The sequence below is a fragment of the Arachis hypogaea genome, chromosome 3 (genome assembly GCF_003086295.3).
Source record: "Arachis hypogaea cultivar Tifrunner chromosome 3, arahy.Tifrunner.gnm2.J5K5, whole genome shotgun sequence".
Taxonomy (NCBI): Eukaryota; Viridiplantae; Streptophyta; class Magnoliopsida; order Fabales; family Fabaceae; genus Arachis; species Arachis hypogaea.
In genome coordinates this window covers 24944818-24969106 of record NC_092038.1, presented here as the reverse complement: position 1 = coordinate 24969106, position 24289 = coordinate 24944818, and the positions used below count along the sequence as shown (strand labels likewise).

Sequence of the window (24289 nt, the reverse complement as noted above, 5' to 3'; positions counted from 1 at the left end):
CATGCAATATAGCTAGAATCATTCTATGCTGCACATTTACCTAACATGTCAGTCGTATTAGCTGGCTTTTTTATATAAATAAATATTAAGAATATTTTATTTTCCGATATACACACTGTTAGAAATGGTTACTGAAATGCACATGGCCAATCTTCGAGGGCCACCCACGAATTGGATTTACACTTCAAATCAAGGGGGAGGCCACAAAATGGTAATGACAAGAGCAGAAGCCATTTCTTGCTCGACGGACACGAAATGGTAGGGAGCCAAACTTGTGGCTGGCGCCAGCCAAATTTGAGGCAGCATATGCATTGATACAAGAAAAGCAAAATATGGAGTTGGTCACTAAACAACTTAAGATTTTGAGAGATGAGACAACTCGACAACATAAAATAATTGCGGAGAACAATAAAGAGTTGAGTGTCACTAAGGGTCACCTGGATGCAGCATCCAAGAAAATTGAACTATACAAGAAGCAAATATGCAAGTTACATGAGAATCATGAACAGATTATGAATGAGCACAGAGAAAGTCATGAAGAAAGAAGGGTGCTTCGCCTTGTTACGAAAGACCAGCAAGATGCACACTTATTAAGGCTAAAGAAAAGGAGACAATGAGGCAAATGAAATCAAGCATTCATCTTGTTCATAAGTTTTTCTCAGAGGTTACTACTTTTGACCCCACTTCGTGGCCTCCAGACACGGCATGACCATTTCGTGGATGCCTCCTGCGCATTGGCTCCAATTTTCTGCCGCCGCCCCTGATGTTCCCCAATCCGCAGGCGCCAACAGTGATGTGCGCCATTTCGTGTATGCCAGTCGTGCAATGGGTGTGCAGCTTTCCGACCTGCTGCTGCCGGTGCCATTTCGTGGCCTCTCCCCTTGATTTGGACTGTAAACCCAATTCGTGGACGAACCCAGGATTGGCCATGCGCATTTTGGTAACCATTTCTAACGGTGCGTATATTGGGAAATAAAGTATTTTTAATATTTATTTATATAAAAAATCCTATATTAGCTTCTCTCTTTATTAATCTAAATTGAACCTCTCATCTTTGAAGAAAAAGTTCTTAGAATCTTCACCACCAGATTTCCATCCCCATCGCTATGAGAAAATGAATATTGTTGAACAATAAAAAAGACATCTAATAAAGAGTCAGTTTGTTAGATGATTTAATATTAAATAAGTTTAAACACATGATTAGACAGTCGAGAAACTTTGGCATATTTCCTCAGTCAAATTTGCTAAGTTTGCATTCGATCCAGAATTAATCAAATTTCCCCACCTTTCTTACACTCTTGAATGCAATGAACGATTGTTTCTCGCTCTTGCATGTAGTGAGGATAAAGGTCTGAGTTTGCAAACCTCGCTTATGACAAAATATTATTGTGGCAAGGGACTCATGGACATAGAGTCAAACTAAACTTAAAATTTTTTGGAATGTTGAAACGTCAAAGCTAATTCCAAATCTTATGCCTTTAGAGCCACATATATCCATCATTGGAATTGTAAACCTTTGATGACGCTGAACTTCACCTCCAACTAAGGTATGTACCAACCTACAACGATGGATTTAAATTGTGTATTATCTCTTTTATCTCATTTGATAAAAGGAGTGGCTAAATTATCAAAGCACTATTGGCAAACATTTCTCCAAATAGATTGATTGAATGTTCCTTTTGTAACATCCTACCACACAGAACTTTACGCTTAAGTCGTAAAGCTAAGATGGTGAGGTATTAAAACCTTTAAAATAAAATATATATACAAAATAATAGTTGAAAAAAATTTATAACGAATAGTCTTGAAGGAAAGTTTAAACAAAAGTCGCAAAAGGAAAAGCACAACGCTCACGTAAACGGAGACTTTCTTACAAAGAAAAGTAAAGGTACATATAGATAATAGGAACAGAGTGTCAATAGATATAAGATATGAAGCTCCTAACTCAACCTGTGAAGCCAAGATCGACTGGAGAATATTTGCATACATATATATAATCCCAAGTCTCCTAAAATACTCAAATAAACCCAAGTTCTCCATCAAGTTTCTAAGAGGTACAAAAGTGAAACATACACAAAGGAGAGTCTAAGCATAAATAGATATATATACATAGCCCAAAATCAAAATACATAAACCCGACTTCGCCTGCAAAAGAAACTCTAGACGCCTAGTAAGGTAACTCTCGACCTGCATCTAAAAAATACAACATATATATGAAATGAGAACCGGGGGGTTCTCAGCATGGTAATGGTACCCACATAAATAATATATAAGGTTACAGAAAAGCCAGATGCAATCCTAGAACTCCAACACTCAGATTAAAAACTTAGAGTGATACTTTAAAGTTTGAACCATAAACCAGGTGAACTATCTATGGTACTTAGGTTCTAGTCCAATTTTAACTTAACACCTCAATCTCTCCTTCCTCCAATCCTCCAAACTCCAGTGGAATTGCCCTCGTCACTCCTCCGCCAGATAAGGGGCCTCTCAGTTGCACATACAAATAATGCAAATAAGAAAAACTTAAATAGGATGCAGTTACAGTAAGTAAAGCATATAGCAATTAAGCATAGATTATCAAATAGGCAAACCCAAGTGATGCAAACTCAAACAAGACAAAAAAATGCATATGATGTATGCCTTTCCTACTAGCTGTGAGCTCACGTATCGGTTACCTTGCCAGAACCCGACACACCCAGTAGCTAATCCGGATATAGTCTCTCGTCTATGCATCTCCAGGAGGCATAACATTGGGGGATTAGTCCCCTACCACCTTCCCCAAGTGAGGCCGTGCCATACCGGTCGGAAGATTAGTGCCCTACCACCTTGCAGACAAAGAGAGAGAATATGAGAAAAAATGTCAGGGGATTAGTGTCCTACCACCTTCCTCACATCCCACACAACACAATCACAAGAAATGCGGGAGAATGAATCAACGGATTAGCACCCTACTGCCTTCCCCACATCCAACACATCACAATCACATAGAATGTGGGGGAAAAAGATCATGGGACTAGCGTCCTACCGCCTCTCCACATCCAACTTATCAATATAATTATTTCTATTAATTATGTCTCATTCATTTCTGCAGTTCATTAACTATAAATCATTACTCAAAACCTTTCTTCACCGCCAAGTTGACACTCCCTCAAGGTTCTCCACTTTCACTAAGATTAAAACTCAGTATTAGGATATTAGAGAGTAAAAATAGAGATTTAGAGGTTTAAAATCATGGTTAAATCACAAAAATGTAATTTTTTGAAAACTGGGTGTCTCGCGTACGTAAGTTCTGTCCACGTACGCGAATACGCTAGACAGGGGTGAATGGTCGCGTACGCATGCCTTCTCTCGCGTACGCGAGGGAGTTGTTTGCCATCTTGTGTACGCGACCCTTGTCTGCGTACGTGAGTCCCATGAACCGTAGCAAATTCTCACGTACGCTACGATATGTCCGCGTACACTAGCCCTACCTTTTTCCCAAAAAGCTGTTATAAACCTGCAAAAATACTTTTGCACGCCAAACTTCCGACGCGCATAACTTTGATGTTGAAAATTGTTTTTAGTCCGTTCTTCGAATGGTGTAAACTTCACGGATCCAATTTTCATTCAAAATAAGTTTGGAAAATTTTGGGAGTCTTAAAGCCGAGTTATGTCCTGCCAAAATTTGGTCAAAAATCAATTTTTCTCTAAAAATCACAAACCTCTATTTTTACCAAGTTTTCATTTCAAGACCAATATACACTCTTTAAAATGAATCTAAATACATCCAACACAGCTCCATACTCTATCACAACCTACGATACCTCAAGTTGGGCAACTTCATTCCGAAAATTCTCAATTTATACAAACACAATTCATCAAATTATTAAATTCACATTTTCACATTCATTATTCTCATCCATCATCATCAAAATCATCATTCATCAACTCATTTCAAGATAACTTAACAATTTCATTAAGATTTCTAACCCTTAACATACATACATGCTTCAATCTATCCTATAGTCATCTAGCCTACGTTTTCACAAAACATTATATTATCTACGAGAAACCAAAACTATACCTTGGCCAATTTATCCCTAATGCTGAAGCACCACAAATATCTCCATTTCTCAAGTTTCCAAAGCCCTGAAGCCTCACCGAACAAAAACCCAACTTTCACAATTCGCTTGCTAGTCACCAATATCACCAAATTTGCCTCCAAAACATATATCTCACTCTAATTCCACATAAATACCACAAAATAAAACTATGGTTCATAACTATCATTAATTAACAAGAGCTAGTGGTTTCTCACCTTACCAACAATCGTTTGATTCAAGACCCAGTGAGTTTGCAAGGTTAATTCAACGCTAAAGCACCAAAATCACATAATCCCTCAAATCAAAACCACAAATATTTGAAATTAGGAGGAGAGTGGCTAAATGAGAAACTATTAGATTCTTACCAAATTGTTTGATGAATTTTTAGAGAATTCCGAGACAAATACGTGGCCACTGACGGCTTGTCAATCGAAGCTCCAAGTTGAAAGTTATGGGAAAATGAAAATTGAAGCATGGGTTTGGGTTTCACATGCGTTCTTCCCCCCTCTCTTCAGTTTTCAGCACAGAATGAAGTGTTCTAAGGGAGAGAGAGCTGAATTTCACTTCTTATATGATGGGCCTTGGGCCCGATTTGGGCCCAGTTCAATCGGTTCGGGCTATTTAATCTAATTTTAGGTCATATTCTTTAAAACTAGTGTCAAAATTCATATTTTAATTATTTCTACTTCATTAAATTATAAACTTTAATTTTCTAATTTTGTTAATTAATAATTAATTTATTGATTAATTATTTACTAATTATCCGAAGTTTACACCTTTGCACCAGGAAAAACTATCCTTCAATTCACTCAGAGCCAAAACAATTATTCATCAACAACTTAAAACAATTTGAGAAATATTGAAGTCCTATAAAAGACTTCTGTACATACTTTTCAAGAATATTCTAAACCAAAGTTTGTCTGTACAATTTTAAAATTGTCAGACCAATTCACCAACCATTGCTATATTTACACAAGTTGTATATCTGATACCAAGGTCTACTTAGCTTTCTTTGGAAAAATTAAAGATTTTCATTAAAAAAGAAAAAGTCATTTATCACCGGAATCCCTTTAAAAAATCGGTAAATGATTGAATTAATTTTTTCATAAACATAAGCTCGTAGTAGAAACACTTAAATCTGATAAATAGAGATAGAAGAATATGTAATACCTTTACTATTAAAATATTACGCTTCTAATTACACCATTTTGATAGCAAAAAATATTATGGCGACTTCTATATACTTAATAATAGGATAAGAGCCTTTGACTCGAAACCGTATCGTTGTTTTTTTTTTTTTTTGAAAAACTAAAAGATACTTTTTTTTAATCAAATATGTATATATAACCAAATTCAATCACAATCTACACACACACACACACACACACACACACACGTATATATAAATATACCAGACTTCGTATACAACTAACTTATAAATAGTACAAGCATACATATCATTACAACTCCTATACCTCTTACAAAATATAATAATAAGGGCGAAGAAAAATTATAATATATATACAATAATATACAACACAATCAGATGTGCAGAAGGAATTTTCTTGAACTCTTCGTCCGTCCTGAAAAGAAAAATCTGTAGGAGGTGAGAATATCGTACTCGCTAGTTCTCATTAGAGGATTTTTAAGAATTGACATAAGAGAACACATCTAAGAAAAGAATTGATTCAGTTGCAGTGATTATCACTTGTCTTATGAATCAATTATTCAAAACATTAATAATTAATTATCAAAAAATTCAAAATACAATTCTTTAGTTAAAAGAATTTTAAAACTTAATTAATAAATCATGTCATAATCAATTTCAGCCTCCAACCCTATATATAATCAAATCTCGTTACGGCCTTCGGCCCAAATCAAATCAACTCTGCCTCCGGTTCAAATCAAGTCAAAATATGGTCTCCGGCCCAACTTGTAACACCATACCACACAGAACTTTACACTTAAGTCATAAAATAGAGGTGGTATGGTATTACGACCTTTAAAAAAAATATACATACATTATAATTGAAGGAATATAATATTTGAGAAGTTTTTAAGGATAGTTAAAACAAAATCGAGAAATTAAAAGCGCAACGCTCCTGAATAACATTTACTTGCGTACGAAGAAAGCATGTATATATATATATATATATATATATATATATATATATGTAATAAGGGTAGAAAGTTAAGGGTATAAAATATTCAAGTTCCAAGCTTAGCCTGCAAAGTTAAGCCTGACTGGAGAATATTTACATACATATATATAATTCCAAGTTTTCAAAATACTCAAAATACTCTATTTCTCCAAAAGCCTCTAAGAGGTTCAAGAAACTAAACAAAATAAGAAGTCTACACAATATATATATATATACACATCAAAATAAACCAGACATAACATCCCAATTTCACTGCAACCGGAACTCCAGACGCCTAACGAGGTGTCTCTCGACCTGCAACTGAAAATATCCGTATGGAATGAGAACCGGGGGTTCTCAGCATGGTAAAGGTGCCATGTATATAAGATATAAGGTCTCGGGAAAGCCAAAGGCAATCCTAGAATTTTGAATCTCATATTTAAATCTTGAAGTTATAAATCAAAAACCATAAACAGGGTAGGTTATCTAAAGTTCTTATTTCTAATTCATTTCCAGCTTAAGCCCTAACTTTCTGCCTTCCTCCAGTCTTCCAAAACTCTGGTGCACAGACAAGTAATATAGACAAAGTAAACATAAATAGGATATCGATACAGTAGGTAGCAAATATAGCAGGTAAGCATAACAATCACATAGACAAGCCCAATTAAATGCACAATCAAACAAAACACACATATGCATATGCATATGATGTATGTTTATCCTATGACTGATGACATCATCTGTCGGTTATATAGCCAAACCCGACATATTCCGGTAGCTAACTATGGACAGAAACACCCATTGCGGAGCAAGTGGGTTTGAGCCACAATCCCTTTGCTGCTACCTGCTTAACCCAGAGCAAGTGGAATAAACCACTACTGCTGCTATATCCAAGTGGGTGTTTAAAAGCTCAACCTGGAGCAAGTGGAATAATCCACTATTGCTGCTACTACCTAGGCGTCACAAACATTGACTTGGAGCAAGCGGGACGAACCACAATCCTTGCTACTGACTATGTATCACAATCACTGACCCGGAGCAAGCGGGACGAACCACAATCCTTGCTATTGCCGAGTATCTCATTTCAAAGAGTCATTCAATCTCAATTCGATTATCAATTATAACTCATCAACATTTCATCATTCTTAATCATGTCATATTCATTATTTTCAACAATTCATTGCAAAGCTCAGCATTCCCGCACTTCTCAACTTACATCACCCCTTTCACAATCTTTCTTCACTCGCAAGTTATTATCCTCTTAAGGTTTAACTCCCACACTATAATTAAAACTACGTTTTAGGGTCTTATAGAGTAAAAATAGAGGTTTAGAAGTTTGAAATCATGTTCAAAACACAAAAACTCAATTTACTGAAAAACAGAGACCCGCGTACGTATGCATGTTCTCGCGTATGTGGTGGCGTTATTTTTCCCATCCCGCGTATGCGTCACTTGTTTGCGTACACAAGTACCCTGGATAGAGACAAATGGACGCGTATGCAAGTATATGTCCGCGTACGCGCCACCTGCATTTTCCTTAAAAAGCTGATACAATTGTAGAATTCACATCTTACATACCAAACTTCTGACGTGCATAACTTTTTCGTTAAAAATTATTTTTCATCCATTTTTTAAATGGAGTAAACTTCACGGACCCAATTTTTATATGAAACAAGTTTGAAAAGGTTTTGGGGTCCGGAAGTCGAGTTATGGCTCGCCAAAGTTCCGTCAAAAATCAATTTTTCATAAAAAATATCCATGTCTATTTTTACCACATTTTCCAACTCAAACCAACATTCCAAGTTTTTAAACCAACTCAAAACAGTCTAAATTCAATCTCAACCCTTCTCATTCATTCCACAACCCATCAATATACATATACAATCAATTTTACCCCAAGAACTCATAATTAACATACATGTAGCTCATTATAAATAATTATAATCATCACACTTCAACTTCAACAATCAACATTCACAATTCACTTTCTTCTCTCAATATTTCAACATCAAACATTCAACAATACAAATATATATTCTCATATCATAACTAATCACTCAATCTAATTAATTTCAATATATGATCCACCAACTAGTTTAATCACTCAAATACCAGTTTTCCTTCAAATTCAGATAATTCGTCATCATACATCAATTCTCACAATAATATACACTACACATTATATTTATCACTAGGGCTCAAACAACACCAATCATACATGCATTTCAAACTTATCTTACGGTCAACTAGCCTAAGTTTTCACGACACATTATATATTACATACGAAAAACCAAAACCATACCTTAACCGATTTCTCTCCTAAGCCAAAGACACCCAAATTAGCAAGGTCACAAGCCTCCACCATTTATATACAAAATTTCAATACCTAAACACAATAATCAAGGAATTTACTAGGATTAGAGTTGTCTCACCTTGTTGAAGAAAAATTGGGTCAAAATCTGGCAAACCCACTAAGCTAGCTTGATCCTAAACGTCAAAAACCAACAAAATCTCAACACCCAAATCATAGAATTTTCGAAATTAGGGGAGGAGAGAATCGAAAATGAAAAATAATTTTCTTACCTAATTAAATACTAAGCTTTGTTGAGCTCGATGCTACGTTCGCGTTGCCACAAACAATGCGGTGATCAGAGCTCTGGATTGAAAGATATGTGGATTTGAATGGAAGGTTAGGGTTTGTTTCTATTTCTCTTTTCTTCCTTGTTTTAATGAATTGAGTTGGCCTTTGGTCCGATTTGGGTCCGATTCGACCTGTTTGGCCCGTTCAGCCCAATCTTGGGGCAAATCCTTTGAAATTAGTGTTAAAATTCATGTTTTAATTAATTCTACCTCATTAAACTATAAAATTCAATTTTATAATTTTTTTATTAATAAGTAATTTATTAGTTAATTATTCATTAATTTTATGGGTTTTACATCCTACTCCCCTAATAGAAAATTTTGCCCATTTAAAATACTATCCACCACACGAGTCTGTGAGAGTAATCCCCATCCTAACTCAACGTATAGTTGTCCTAAGGTCTTTCCACTCTGTGCACTTCCGCTACCACACCCTATTTCGTTTATCTCTAAAAATTTCATCATTCGTCCAACACCCATCAAAAGTCTCATTAAACTCTGCAAGCTCTAATAGCAATACCGTACTCGAAACGACTCGGTTTGGTTCTAAGTCTAATATATACTAAGTTTGACATGTTTGGTCTTAGGTCTTTTTTCCTATCTTAAGCTATGAATAAACGTGGTATTCTAAAATCATACACTGCTCTTTAAGTCCAGTTACTGCAATTACCTCAATCTTGCTGTTGCGATTGACCCGCAACCTGATTTTCCCTTTGCTTACAATTTCTAGATACGTGCCCTAGTAAATTGCACTTGTAATATACGCCTAAGCCGAAACGACATGGCCTATCCGGATGGTAGCACCCACACCTCTGACAAGTCAGATCCTCTGAAGTAGCTCTTGTTTGTTTCACTCTACCATCTCCTTGGTGATCGTCATTCGTTCCAACTTGGTTTTGACCTTGGAAAATTGTTGCATGTATCCTCTTTGCTTGAATTCTTAGCCCCTTGGTACAAATCCTTGATTGTGCTCCCTTCGATGAAATTCTCGGCGATCATTCTCCACCATAGCAGCCTTCTTTAGACATTCTTCAGTGACTCGGATCTTGTTCACAAGTTCAGAGAAAACCCTAATCTCCATCGGTCCAACGGAGCTTATAATGTCACTCCGAAGTCCTCCCTCATACTTTATACATTTTCCTTCAGCAAAATCTTCCGGAGCACCTTGGCAGATTCGAGAAAACCGGCATAATTCTTCAAATTTATTGGTGTACTTCGTAATAGTCATCTGACCATGCTTTAACTACAACAGCTTAAGCTCTTTAGCATTTCTAACTAAATTAAGAAAATATTTTTTGTAAAACTTAGTTCAAAACACCTTCCAAGGTATCACAGTGCCATTCGGTTACAGGATGCGCCACGTTTCCTACCACCAGTATTGAGCTTCACCCTGTAACTGGTAGGTCCCAAACTCTATCCACTGTTCCTCGGAAACCTACTAAGCTTGCAAAGTCCGCACCATTTCTTAGAGCCAGTTATTGAATTCTGTAGGGTTCGTAGTCCCTCTGAAGGTCGGAGGATGCACCTTCAGAAAAGTAGCAAGTGTCATCGGCCCCTCTTCACCATTGTTCCCATTTCCGTTATTCATTTGATTCCCCAACGCTTCAGCTGTTGCTTGCATAGCCGCAGCCATGTTTTCCACGGCAGCCATAAAGTCCATAGGGTCATTTCTCGCCGCTTCAGGATTTGCACTACCTATTCTACCTTCACCTCGCCTACGACCGCGTCTGTGAGTCGACATCTGGTTCCTATTCACACCAAACAAGTGATATCAAGTTGATCAGTCTCAATATCACAAGTTTAGTGTTTCAAAGTCCCAAATACATGCTCATGAATACTCATGCCACATATATCAATTAGATAACCTAATTTAGCATGTAAAGACTCCCAAAGTATGCCAGAAGCATAGTCAGTCCGTCCCTCAGGCTCTATAGGAACGAACTGCTCTGATACCATAATGTAACACTCTACCACATAGAGCTTTACACTTAAGCCGTAAAACAGAGGTTGTGTGGTATTACGACCTCTAAAATAAAATATACATACATAATATAATTGAAGGAATATAATATTTGAGGAGTCTTGAAGGATAGTTAAAACAAAATCGAGAAATTAAAAGTGCAACGCTCTAGAATAACATTTACTCGTGTACGAAGAAAGCATGGATATATATATAAGTAATATGAAGAGTCACGGGTACAAAATATTCAAGCTCCGAGCTCAGCCTGCGAAGCTAAGGCTGGCCGAAAAATATTTACATACATACATATAATCCCAAGTTTCCAAAATACTCAAAATACCATATTTCTCCAAAAGCCTCTATGAGGTTCAAGAAACTAAACAAAATAAGGAGAAGTCTACACAATATATATATATATATATATATATCAAAATAACCCAGACACAACATTTCAACTTTGCTGCAATCGAAACTCCAGACGCCTAACGAGGTGCCTCTCGACTTGCAACTGAAAAATACAAATATCCATATGGAATGAGAACCGGGGGTTCTCAACATAGTAAAGGTGCCACGTACATAAGATATAAGGTCCCGAAAAAGCCAGAGACAATCCTAGAACTCCGACACTCATATATAATTCTTAAAGTTATAAATCAAAAACCATAAACAGGGTAGGTTATCTAATATTCTTATTTCTAATTCCTTTCTAACTTAAACCCTAACTTTTCGTCTTCCTCCAATCCTCCAAAACTCCGATGCACAGACAAGTAATACAGACAAAGCAAACACAAGTAGGATACAGATAAAGCAGGTAGTAAATATAGCAGGTAAGCATAATAATCACATAGGCAACCCCAATTAAATGCACAATCAAACAAAACACACATATGCATATGATATATACCTGTCCTATGGCTGATGATATCATTTGTCAGTTATATAGCCAAACCCTACATATCCCGGTATCTAACCGTGGACAGAAATACCCATTGCGGAGCAAGTGGGTTTGAGCCACAACCTCCTTGCTACTACCCGCTTAACCCAGAACAAGTGGAGTAAACCACTACTAAATTACAAGGGAATGATACGATCTCTGTGGAACAAACTAAGAATTATCATCATATGCCAATTGATCCAATTACAAGAGTAACATCTAAGAAAATAAAAGAAGGTTTTACAAACATGACTAAATTATTTGTTCAAGATATGCATCAAGAATTAGCTAAGACAGTGGTTAATGATTATGAAAAACCAAACATCTTACTATTTTCAAGTTGCATTGAAGGCTTTAAATAGTCAAGTTGAATCAAATATACATCACCTTATTAGAATTTATTTTAGTGTTGTAAAATAAATAAAAGATATATAAAATAAAGATATATAAATAGAAGACTCTAGCATTAATATAATTAGCTCAATAATGATTTATATATATATATATAATAATATTATATGTTGTAATGTGTATATATATACAAAGATAGAAAGAAGTATTAAAAATAAAGAGAGAGAGAATTGCATTTGTTTATTGTTACCATCTCAATATAATAAAGATGATTAATATTGTTATTAATATTATATGTAAAGAGTAATAGAAAATAGAATTTAAAATACTTATAAAATAAAAGAAGAGAAAGAATTGTAGTAGAAATATAAGGAGAAGAGTATTTGATTGCAACATAAAGAGGGAATTGATTTTTTATTACTTGCTTGTGTGTTTATTCAGATGGATGCTACTCCTATTTATACACACAAATGGTCATCACTTTTCAACCTTCATTAAATCCATTCTCTCTTGAGAATGATTCCTTCAATATTGAGAAGGTGAGTCTACGTGGTCATCCATATCTCAACACTCCCCCTTGGATGACCATTTAGGGTTATTGCCTCGTTAAAACCTTACTAAAGAAAAAATCCAGTGAAAAGAAACCTTAGTAAAGGAAAAAGAGTACAATATCCTTTAGTGATGAGGACTGCCTCATTAAAAACCTTGTCAAGAAAAATCCAATGGAAAAAAAACCTGACCAAGGGAAAAAGAGTACAGTCTCCCCCTCTTGTCGACATCATTTAATATCTCAAAATCGACGCATCCCAATCTCATGTACCAATCTTTCAAAGGAGGATTTTGGGAGTGACTTTGTGAATAAATCTGCCAGATTGTCACTTGAGCGGATCTGTTGGACATCAATCGTCCCTTGATTTTGAAGATCATGAGTGAAGAAGAATTTGGGGAAAATATGCTTTGTTCTATCACCTTTGATGTATCCGCCTTTAAGTTGAGCAATGCATGCTGTATTATCTTCAAACAGGACAGTCGGAGCTATCTTATGATCAATCAATCCACATGACGACAAAATATATTGAATCAGGTTCCTTAGCCAAAAACACTCGTGACTAGCTTCATGAATCGCTAGTATTTCAGCATGATTAGAAGAGGTTGCTGCTATCGTCTGCTTTGTGGACCTCCATGATATAGCCGTACCACCATATGTGAACAGGTATCCTGTTTGAGATCTCCCTTTATGTGGATCAGACAAGTATCCAGCATCTGCATAGCCAACTAGTTGTGACTTGGATTCGTAGGGATAAAATAATCCCAATCAACCGTTCCATGAAGATATCGAAAGATTTGCTTGATTCTACTCCAATGTCTTCTGGTTGGAGAGGAACTATACCTTGCTAGTAAATTCACCGCGAATGATATGTCAGGTCGTGTATTATTAGCAAGATATATTAGTGCTCCAATGGCACTAAGATATGGTACTTCAGGACCAAGGATATCTTCATTTTCTTCTTTAGGACGGAATTGATCCTTTTCCACATCCATAGATCTTACTATCATTGGGGTACTTAATGGATGTGACTTATCCATATAAAATCTTTTCAATATCTTTTCTGTGTATGTTGTTTGATGAATAAAGATCCCGTCTTTTATATGCTCGATCTGCAGGCCGAGACAAATTTAGTATTTCCAAGATCTTTCATCTCAAACTCTTCTTTTAGAGTTTTTATAATTGTTGGAATCTCTTCAGGAGTCCCAATGATATTTAAATCATCAACGTACACAGCAATTATAATGAACCTAGATGTAGTTTTCTTTATAAAAATACATGGGCAGATATCATCATTCTTAAATCCATTTTTGGCCAGATACTCAGTAAGACGATTATACCACATTCGTCCAGATTGCTTTAGACCATATAAAGATCTTTGCAATTTAACTGAGTATAACCCTTGCGAATATTCATTGGATGGTTTAGATATCTTTAATCCTTCAAGGACTTTCATATAGATATCCCGATCTAATGAGCCGTATAAATAGGTTGTTACCACATCCATTAAATGCATATGCAGTTTATGATATGCAGATAAACTGACCAAATAACGTAAAGTTATTGCATCCACTACAGGGGAATACGTTTCTTCATAATCTATACCGGGCCTTTGTGAAAAACCTTGTGCCACAAGTCGGGCTTTGTAGCACACGACTTCATTTTTCTCATTTCGTTTTCTCACAAATACCCATTTGTATCCAACAGGTTTTACATCTATAGGTGTACGGACTACAGGTCCAAAGACTTCACGTTTTGCAAGTGAGTCTAATTCAGCCTTCATGGCTGCTTCCCATTTTGGCTAATCATTTCTTTGTCGAAATTCTTCAACTGATCTTGGCTCAAGATCCTTATTTTCATGCATGATATTCAATGCCACATTATATGTAAATATTTCATTGACAATTGTCCTATTTCGGTCCCATTTCTCTCCTGTAAAGACATAATTTATCGAGATCTCGTCATTTTCACAATTTTCAGGTACCTGAACGTCTTCTGGCGTTAACATTATATCAGAATTTTGGACAACTGCAGGTGTCTCTACTATGTCTTTTTCAATAGGAATATTATTTATCCCTTTTCTCTTTCGAGGATTTTTATCTTTGAAACCGACAGGCCTGCCACGCTTCTGGCGTGTATTTGCTTCAGTGGCTATTCGTCCTACTGGGACATCAATTCAAATTGGGACATTTTTCGCTGGTATATAAGATTTGGTAATCCTCTTTGTATCGGAAAATGCATCAGGCAATTCATTTGCTACTCTTTGCAAATGTATAATCTTTTGAACTTCCAGTTCACATTGCCCTGATCGAGGATCTAAATGCATCAACGATGATGCATTCCAGTTAAGCTCATTTTCAGGAAGCTTATTCTCTCCCCCTAATGTTGGAAATTTTGATTCATCAAAATGATAATCCGCAAACCGGGCTTTAAATACATCTCCAGTTTGTATCTCAAGATACCTCACTATAGAGGGAGAATCATATCCAACATATATTCCCAATTTTCTTTGGGGTCCCATTTTGGTGCGATTAGGTGGTGCAATGGGAACATATATCGCACACCCAAATATTCTTAAATGGGAAATTTTTGGCTGCTGGCCAAAAGCTAATTGCATAGGAGAGAATTGGTGGTAACTTGTTGGCCTCAAGCGAATAAGTGTTGCGGCATGTAAAATAGCATGCCCCCAAACCGATGTTGGGAGATTTTTTCTTATAAGTAAGGGTCTAGCAATTAATTGGAGGTGTTTAATAAGTGATTCTGCTAACCCATTTTGTGTATGAACATAAGCTACTGGATGTTCAATACTTATTCCATTAGCCATACAATAAGCATCAAAAGCTTGGGAAGTAAATTCACCAGCATAATCAAGACGAATTGCTTTGATTGGATTTTCTAAAAATTGTGCTTTTAATCGAATAATTTGAGCCAGTAATCTCGCAAACGCCAGGTTGCGAGAAGATAATAAGCACACATGTGACCATCTCGAAGATGCGTCTATCAGGACCATAAAATATCTAAAAGATCCACATGGTGGATGAATAGGTCCACATATATCACCTTGAATCCTTTCTAGGAATTCAGGGGACTCAAATCCAATCTTTACTGGTGATGGCTTTAAAATTAACTTTTTCTGAGAACATGCAGCACAACAAAATTCACTAGTTTTAAGAATCTTCGGGTTCTTTAGTGAATGTCCATGAGAGTTTTCAATAATTCTCCTCATCATGGTTGTTCCCGGATGACCCAATCGGTCGTGCGAAGTTATGAATTCATTTGGGCTAGTAAACTTCTGGTTTACAATGGCATGTGATTCAATTGCACTAATCTTGGTATAATACAACCCAGATGAAAGTGAGGGTAATTTTTCTAATATAACTTTCTTATTTGAATCATGAGTTGTGATACATAAATACTCATGATTTTCCTCATTCATTGTCTCAACATGATATCCATTTCGGCGAATATCTTTGAAACTCAACAAGTTCCTCAGAGACTTGGTAGATAATAGTGCATTATTTATCATAAATTTTTTTCCTCCAGGAAACAAAATTATAGCTCTTCCGGAGCCTTCTATCACATTGTTTGAGCCAATAATAGTATTAACATATTCCTCTTTTGACACAAGATGGGTAAAATATATATCACTTTTGAGAATAGTGTGCGAACTTGCACTATCCGCAAGGCATACATCTTCATTACATATCCTTGCCATTCTCTTCAAAAACAAATAATAATAAAATGAGTAGCATGTACAGTTAAATTGAATACTTGATTGGAATTATTTTCCTAAGAAACATTGTACACAACAATAATATCATATACTAAAATTTTATTTTAAAACATAACACATTAAATGATTTCAAAATTTATAAACATTAATATTTCATTATTTATGTACATCACATTTGAAACTTAAATACATAGAAAATAAAACTTAACAATAAGTTCTTTACATTATTTATTTACATAGATACTTCACAATCCCACATATTAAACTATTCCATCATTGATCAAATGACCAATATTTCCTTCAGGATCCTCAAAGAAATCAGATACATCATAATGAGTGGTGGAGTTCTCAGCATCATTTGAAACAAAATTTGTTTCCTTTCCTTTGTCATCCTTTTTCAAAGATGCCTGGTAAAGATCGACTAGGTGCCTTGGGGTACGACAGGTACGAGACCAATGGCCTTTTCCACCACAACGGAAATACTTATCCTCTGTTGATTTATTCTGCCCGATATTCCTTTCTTTATCCCACTTCTGGTGAGATCCTCTCTTTTGAACATGATTCTTTTTCCTTCCATAATTTTTCTTGTTATTAAAAGCTTGCCATTTACCTCTTCTGGGGTAATGATTTGCCGCATTTACTTCAGGAAATGGGGCGGCGCCAGCTGGGCACGCTTCATGATTTTTCAAGAGTAACTCATTATTGCGTTCAGCAACAAGAAGGCAAGAAATTAACTCAGAATATTTTTTAAACCCCTTTTCTCGATACTGCTGCTGCAGAAGCACATTCGAGGCATGGAAGGTTGAGAAAGTTTTCTCCAACATATCATGATCGGTTATCTTTTTCCCACACAATTTCATTCGTGAGGTGATTCGAAACATTGCAGAATTATATTCATTTATAGATTTAAAATCTTGTAGACGCAAGTGCGTCCATTCATATCGAGTTTGAGGAAGTATCACCGTTTTTTGATGATTGTACCTTTCTTCAAGGTCTTTCCAAAGATCTGCAGGATCTTTTAATGTGAGATATTCATTTTTCAACCCTTCGTCAAGATGACGACGAAGGAAAATTATGGCTTTGGCTTTATCCTTCTGGGATGCATTATTTTCAGCCTTAATGGTATCTCCAAGATCCATTGAATCAAGATGGATTTCAGCATCTAATATCCATGATAAATAATTGTTTCCAGATATATCAAGAGCATTGAATTCAAGATGAGAGAGCTTCGACATAATGAAAATATTACCTGAGTCTTCCTAAAGATTTTATCAGAGTCTCGTGCTGATAACGTGTTGTAAAATAAATAAAAGATATATAAAATAAAGATATATATATATATATATATATATATATATATATATATATATATATATATATATATATATATATATATATAGAAGACTCTAGCATTAATATAATTAGCTCAATAATGATTTATATATATATATAATAATATTATATGTTGTAATGTGTATATATATACAAAGATAGAAAGAAGTATTAAAAATAAAGAGAGAGAGAATTGCATTTGTTTATTGTTACCATCTCAATATTGTTATTTTAGTGAACTTATACATTAGGATTTTAAAATTAAGAGGTATAAAAATTTTTAAATTTTGTAAATATTTTTTTATTAATTTAAAAAATAAAAATTTCTTTAAATTTTATCAAGAAATTTAAGTATGAACAAGAGAGATAAAATATTTCTCTTAACTGTTACATTAAAAAAAATAAATTGAAATAGAAAATTTATTTTCTTTAATTTTTATCTAATCCTAAATTCTGTTCCGTATCTATTAGAGATTTTTAGACAATATTCAATTTTTTGTGTGTATTGCTCTCTTAGTCATAAATTTTTTATTCTTAATTTATCCACATAATTATTTGATTTTATATCCCTTTCAATTTCTTCAATCTCGAAATATTCTTTTTAAATTTCTATTTTTTTTTTCAAATTCAGACAAACCAATCCGATCTAACTCTCATAACTTGAATTGAATTAGATAAATATTAATCATCTATATTTAAGATTTTTTGCATTACATTATGACATAATACAAGTTTTAATTATATGTCTCATTTATTCATGTTATTAAAACTTAGTTACATTGATAAATATTAAATGCATGATAGACCAATTTTAACATTATTTACATATTAACGTTAGTTAATTATTAATTTACTTAAATCATTAGTTTTTGTTAAACACGAATATAAGAATGCACTTCCCTTGTTACTGTTTTTAATGAAATGAGTGCCTAACAGTTTGCGTATGCTAATAAGTCGCGCTTAAAATAAAATAACATGGGAAGCATTTTAAGTGCACCAGGAGTACTGGTGTACCAATTATTTTAATTGTTGATCTAAATTATAAAAAATATATATAATATATATTAATTGAATCAATACTTAAAATAATTGGTGTACCAGTATTTCCTGGAACACTTGAAATGTGTCCAATAACATGTATCACCATGGTAAAACAGTAGTATCTGGATAAATTATTCGAAAATAATAATATTTTAATAATAAAAATTTTGGAAAGAGTGACACAATGGTAAAAGAAACTCTTACATTAATTAAAAAAAAAATTAAAATCAGAGTGAAATCGTTGATGAAAAACCTAACTTAGAGGGGAAAAAAGTAAGAGATATTCTTCTATCCTCAATTTTAAAAATGATCGAAATGTTTAAATTTTTTCAAGAAAAAAAATGTTAAGACGGTCGTGCCTATCGAGCTGTTTGTTAAATATAATAACTATATATCTTATTTATATATATACTTTACAAATTATGAACATTGATACTTATACAGAATGACTTGATGCTTAATTTTTGTTATTTTACATATACAAAAAGTATAGGAAGAAATTTATGTCACATACAACATTTTATTTCTTAGCAATTAGACTTGATCGCTGAAATTCTTTTTCGAATTTCATAAAGAAATAAAAAACCAATATTGTATTGCAAGCATGGGATGCCACGTCATGTGCTTTATTTGGTGCTATGATGCTGCGGCTTTCAGTGCTTTCTGCTGTGCTTGCTGCAGTTACAAATAAATTACTTATTTTCGTATATGGAAATAGTCAATGTTAAGCTGAACAATAACAAAATAAATATATATTATTGTAGTACCTTTTTCAAATATTTCTTGTGAAGTTTAAGTGCCGCAATACAAGCCTTTTTGGCGTCAAGATTTCCATTTACATCATTCAATATCTAAGAAGAAAGAAGGAGTTAATAGATATTGAAAATTGATAATAGAAGATGATGAAATGTTGACTAACCTTGACAACATCATCCAAGCCACGTGCTTGCTGGAGAAGTACGGCGCTTTTTTCTTTTAAAACACTGGCAACAAGGAAAATAGAAATGGGAAGAGGAGGATGAGCATCTTTTGCTGCTCCATTCTTCATGTACTCTCTCTCATACTTCCCATAATGACGCATTGACTTTAATCTTAGTTTTGCTTCCTCTGATTTTTCTGCTTCTGCCTCTTCATACACCCAGAACAAGTTTGGATCATATTCTAGAGCCCACATCATCTATTCAATAACAATGCACACATATTATCAACAACAAAAATCAACTACTAAAATCTAAATAAAAAAAAGGCTAAACAAACCTCCCAGAGGTACAACGAATCACAAAAGGAAAATTCTCGACGAAATAGAACCATTAACATTCGAAAAGCGAAGAGATAGTCACCACCACCAAGATGCTCTGTTCACCAAACAGAAAGGCATATATCATTCTCATTTTTTTTCGATTTCTTTTTTTCTTTTTTTAAAAAAATATAGGATACCAATATATTATCTGTCAATTTATTACTAATAATAATTAATTATTATATTTTAAACACATGTATAAGGAGATACATTTAAAAAATATATATATATAAAGATATTTCTATTAGACATAGTTATAAAAAAATATTTTTATTAGACACATTCATAAAGACATTTTTATTAAACACAGTCATAAATAAGAGTTGACAAAAGTTGGCAGAAATATTATTGGTAACATAGCCAAATTGTTCTTTGTTTTTAACAGAGGTAACAAAAATAATTTATAAGTGCCTTTGTTTAAAAATTTTTATTAGTAGTAACATTAACACGTGCCTTATACCTAAACCCTAAAATTAAAGGGAAAAAAGAAAGATGGAAGGAGTTACCTAAATGTTGATGAAGTTTAGGATCAATTATTTGAGTAATCTCAGCTAGATTGGTTAGTTGAGCCTCCACCCCCACAGAGCTATCGGTGCATCTAAAGTTTCCTCTCTTTAAAAATTTTTAAACATATATAGATCATAAGAAATGGAGAAATATTTGAATACATTTAATAATACTCTATTTTCTAATAAAAAGAAAAGAAAAGCAGCTCATTACACAAAGTCCTATATAACCAACCATCTTTAATTTGTTGAGTCTTATTTTCCAATTATCTAAAAGTAAATAATACCAATATTAATTTTGATTCAAAATAGAATAAATTATTTTATACTATTATTTAATTAAATTTTACTTAATGATGGTCATTCATGTTATATATAATTATAAAAAAATTATTTTATTGACTTGACAATATTTAATTCGATATATATGTAAAACTTTTTTATCAGTATATAAAATTTAAATTTAAAAAAATTAATTATGGATTATATAAGTTATGCACTAAGATTACTACTAAGAATATAACATCTTTTTAAGATGAGAAACCAAGTCAATAACTAAAGATGAGAAATGAAGTGTTTTTTTTTTTTTGGAATCATATTTGTCAATGTTAAACATTGTCTAAAATAAATTTAATAATAGAGTTTACCAGTCTACGCATTAGACGCTCAAAGCACCAAAATGCATCAGCTTCGTCACTTAGAAGCATTATCATAGGGGAGCACAGATCACTCATTCCTAAAAAAAAGAAGTTTTTTAGAAAATTAAATTTGGGAATTTACAGAAGCTGCAAATATAATTGTTACATTTATTTTTCTTACAATGTCAAAAACAAGTTAGAAGTAAAATTTTTGAAAATAGTCAAATATTATATATTCTCTATTTTGCATAAATAATACTCATTTCGTATTTCGGTATTTGTCTTTTTTTTTCTCCTTCTTTTGATATACCAAAAAATTGATCTTTTAGGGTGTCTTTACATATTGTGATAGAAATGAAAGGGAGATTTTGGAAGGTTAAAAAGTAAGGGAAGTGAAGGAAGGTCTTAAGATTTTTAAACCTCTTCTTGTTCATTGGTTTAAAATAGGTGTAGAAGAAGTATCTGTAAAGAAGAAAGAAAAATAGTAATACAATAATTTATTAAAATAAAAAATAATAATAAATTATAATATCATAAAATTCTTCAGTTTGGAAATCTTAAAAATGGAGAGTTTATAGGTTTTACAGAGTTAACAAAAACCTCGTCTTTGGAATAATTAAATTTATGAACAAAATTTAATCATTCAAAACCAAATTCGCGAATGACTCTTATGTGAAATTCATATAAAAAATGTTATATTGTAATTACTAAAAATAGAAGACTTTGTTAGGTAGACAATAATTTTTGTGAACAATGAGTTTTAAAATTGGTCCAATAAAATAAAAATACACTATACCTCCAAATTATCTACGTAAATCTTAATATTAGAATAACAATTCACACATTTAATAAATTGATCATTCGATATATCAATTGTTTACATTATTTAGTATTTTCATTGTTTACCTATATTTTTCCAAAATAAACAATGAAACAAGATAGTTGAGATTAAAATAAAAATAGAGAATATATTTAGAGGTACACCTTGACAATAGCCAACATCAGTATCTATCCAAGCATAGACAGCAAGAATATCCCACAATTTGGCCAAGTTCTCTTTCTTCTCATAAAAAACTAGTGTTCTATCAGTTCGAAGCACGTCAAGACCTGAAAATAAATTTATATATATGTATTTGTGATATACAATACAGTAGTCATGAGATTCAAATTAAAATTTTATAGGAGTTAATAAAGGAGAACCTATTTGATGGAGGGTTAGCATCCATTGAATGATTCTCTTGTCAGTGACCCTTTCAGCAGTGCATGAAGGTTTGGCATTGGCAGCCTCAGGAGTTGGAACAATTACTCCATTGTCAGGATGTGTTTCCAAAAGAACCAAAGGATCATGAATTGGTTGACCATCTTCAGTAATTACAGGTGCTGTAATAAATCTCCCACTTCCTACCAGAGGAAACAGGTTTTGGCATACTTCCTTCCATTTAGCATATTGTTCCCTGAACCATATACTCATAAGTCATCCAACAAATTACCATTAATAAAATGGCAAATTTTTTTATGTTGAAAATAAAAAATGTCAAATTTATTTTTTATGATAAATTTAAAATATTAAAAATAATTTAAAATATTAATTTTTATTTTTTTTAGTAAATTAGTTAACTATATATAGACACCATAGCATGGGCTATTAAAATGTATGAGATTGTAATTACCTTCTGCGCTCCCTTATCTCATCTCTTTCCTCAATGGTGCTCCTGGGATCATAGCAACCAAGTAGAAATTCCCAAACTTCTCCTCTAATTGATGGATGGATTCCCTAATTTTCAAATTTCAATCAATTCTTATAAGGGCTTCCAAGGACATGCATGTTTGAAGCAACAATTCAATTAGAAAAGTGATTAGTAATTACCCCACGATGAATTCGGCTTAGAGTCTTTCCTATATCTAAATATCCTTCTGGAGAAAATGCAGCTTTCCACTTTCTTTCACTTAGAGTCTTACCAGCCTGAACCACACCAAAAAAGAATAACATGAACAAACAAATTAAAATGGTTGAAATATTGGAAAAAAAAAAGTATAAAAACAATCTTTTAACGATCAATTCTTCACATTATTCATTCTCATAAATGTTGAAACGGCCATTAATAATTTGATAGAAAAATGTTTAAATATTCTTAAAATACGGGTGTTCCTGTAATTTTAACAATTAATTTAATTAATATATATTATATATTTTTTATAATTAAAATTAACAACTAAAATTATTAAAACATTAGTATTCTTAAAATATCTAAAATTTATTAAGTAGAATAAAGATAATAAAAATTAAATTTTTGATCTTTTGGATACAGAAACTATGACATATTTCCTACAATTACTTATTCTAAAAACTAAAAACCATTGAGAGAAAAGAACTTGTATAGTTTTATCTCTAACATTCTTTACGAAAAAGAAAACAAACCTTGATTCTAAATCGAGACTTGGGGACATCAGTGCATTCAGGGCGGACTTCATAGAAAGAGTCAGCAGGAACTCCAGGATCTCTCCACATTCCAAATAAGCAAAAGAATCCTCAAAAACAAACACACGTTTTTTTTTATTTAAAAAAAAAAGCAAGTTTTCAATTTAATTTTCTTGGCAGCACAAGGAGCTGAACCCCTTTGAAATTATTATTATTATTAGTGAAACCCAGAAACAAAAATTCTTTAAAGGTCTCTGGTGATGATCAAAGGGTATCCAGCCAAGGCTCAACAGGGAAGACCAATGTCTAAAACAACAAAGAAATTAAATTTTATTTTAGGTAATTTTTATGGTTTATTTAGAATTTGTTGTGTTGGGAGGTTAAGAATTGTTATGGTGGTATTAGAAAGAGAGAAGAAAGTCCTAATATCCTGTAAAAGGTAACTCCCAACCTCACATACATACACCAATAATTACCGCTTAATGCGTAAATTTCTACAAATTAATTTGTTTCTCTTTGTTTATGTTGTTTATTTTTTCTTGTTTTCTTTTTCCTCCATTTTTTGTTATATACATATATTTTAAGTTATTGTATCTTTGTTTAGTGACTTGGAATTTGTTGTCTAAAAAAATAATCAAAGCTTTTTTTATGTATGAGTTTTTGCT

General features: G+C 33.2%; 1 protein-coding gene across 1 annotated transcript; it reads right to left on the bottom strand.

Annotated features, from left to right (window-relative positions):
* Nucleotides 1-19197: 19197 nt before the first annotated feature.
* Nucleotides 19198-24057, bottom strand: LOC112789938 (rab GTPase-activating protein 22-like). Its single transcript, XM_025832113.3, has 11 exons — nt 23625-24057; nt 23073-23168; nt 22876-22979; nt 22406-22659; nt 22190-22312; nt 21215-21303; nt 20568-20673; nt 20019-20116; nt 19681-19938; nt 19529-19612; nt 19198-19436 (listed from the first exon to the last, which is right to left on the bottom strand). Exons 1-11 carry the CDS (start codon nt 23712-23714, stop codon nt 19398-19400), a joined length of 1341 nt encoding a protein of 446 aa, XP_025687898.1. The 5' UTR covers nt 23715-24057; the 3' UTR covers nt 19198-19397.
* Nucleotides 24058-24289: the final 232 nt, after the last annotated feature.

Coding starts and splice junctions, on each gene's coding strand:
- LOC112789938 (XM_025832113.3), bottom strand. CDS start 23,714: ATGTGGAGAGATCCTGGAGTTCCTGCTGACTCTTTCTATGAAGTCCGC. Junction 21,304..22,189: donor TGATGTTGGCTATTGTCAAG/GTGTACCTCTAA, acceptor TCTTTTTTTTAG/GAATGAGTGATCTGTGCTCC. Junction 20,117..20,567: donor TAAACTTCATCAACATTTAG/GTAACTCCTTCC, acceptor TTTGGTGAACAG/AGCATCTTGGTGGTGGTGAC.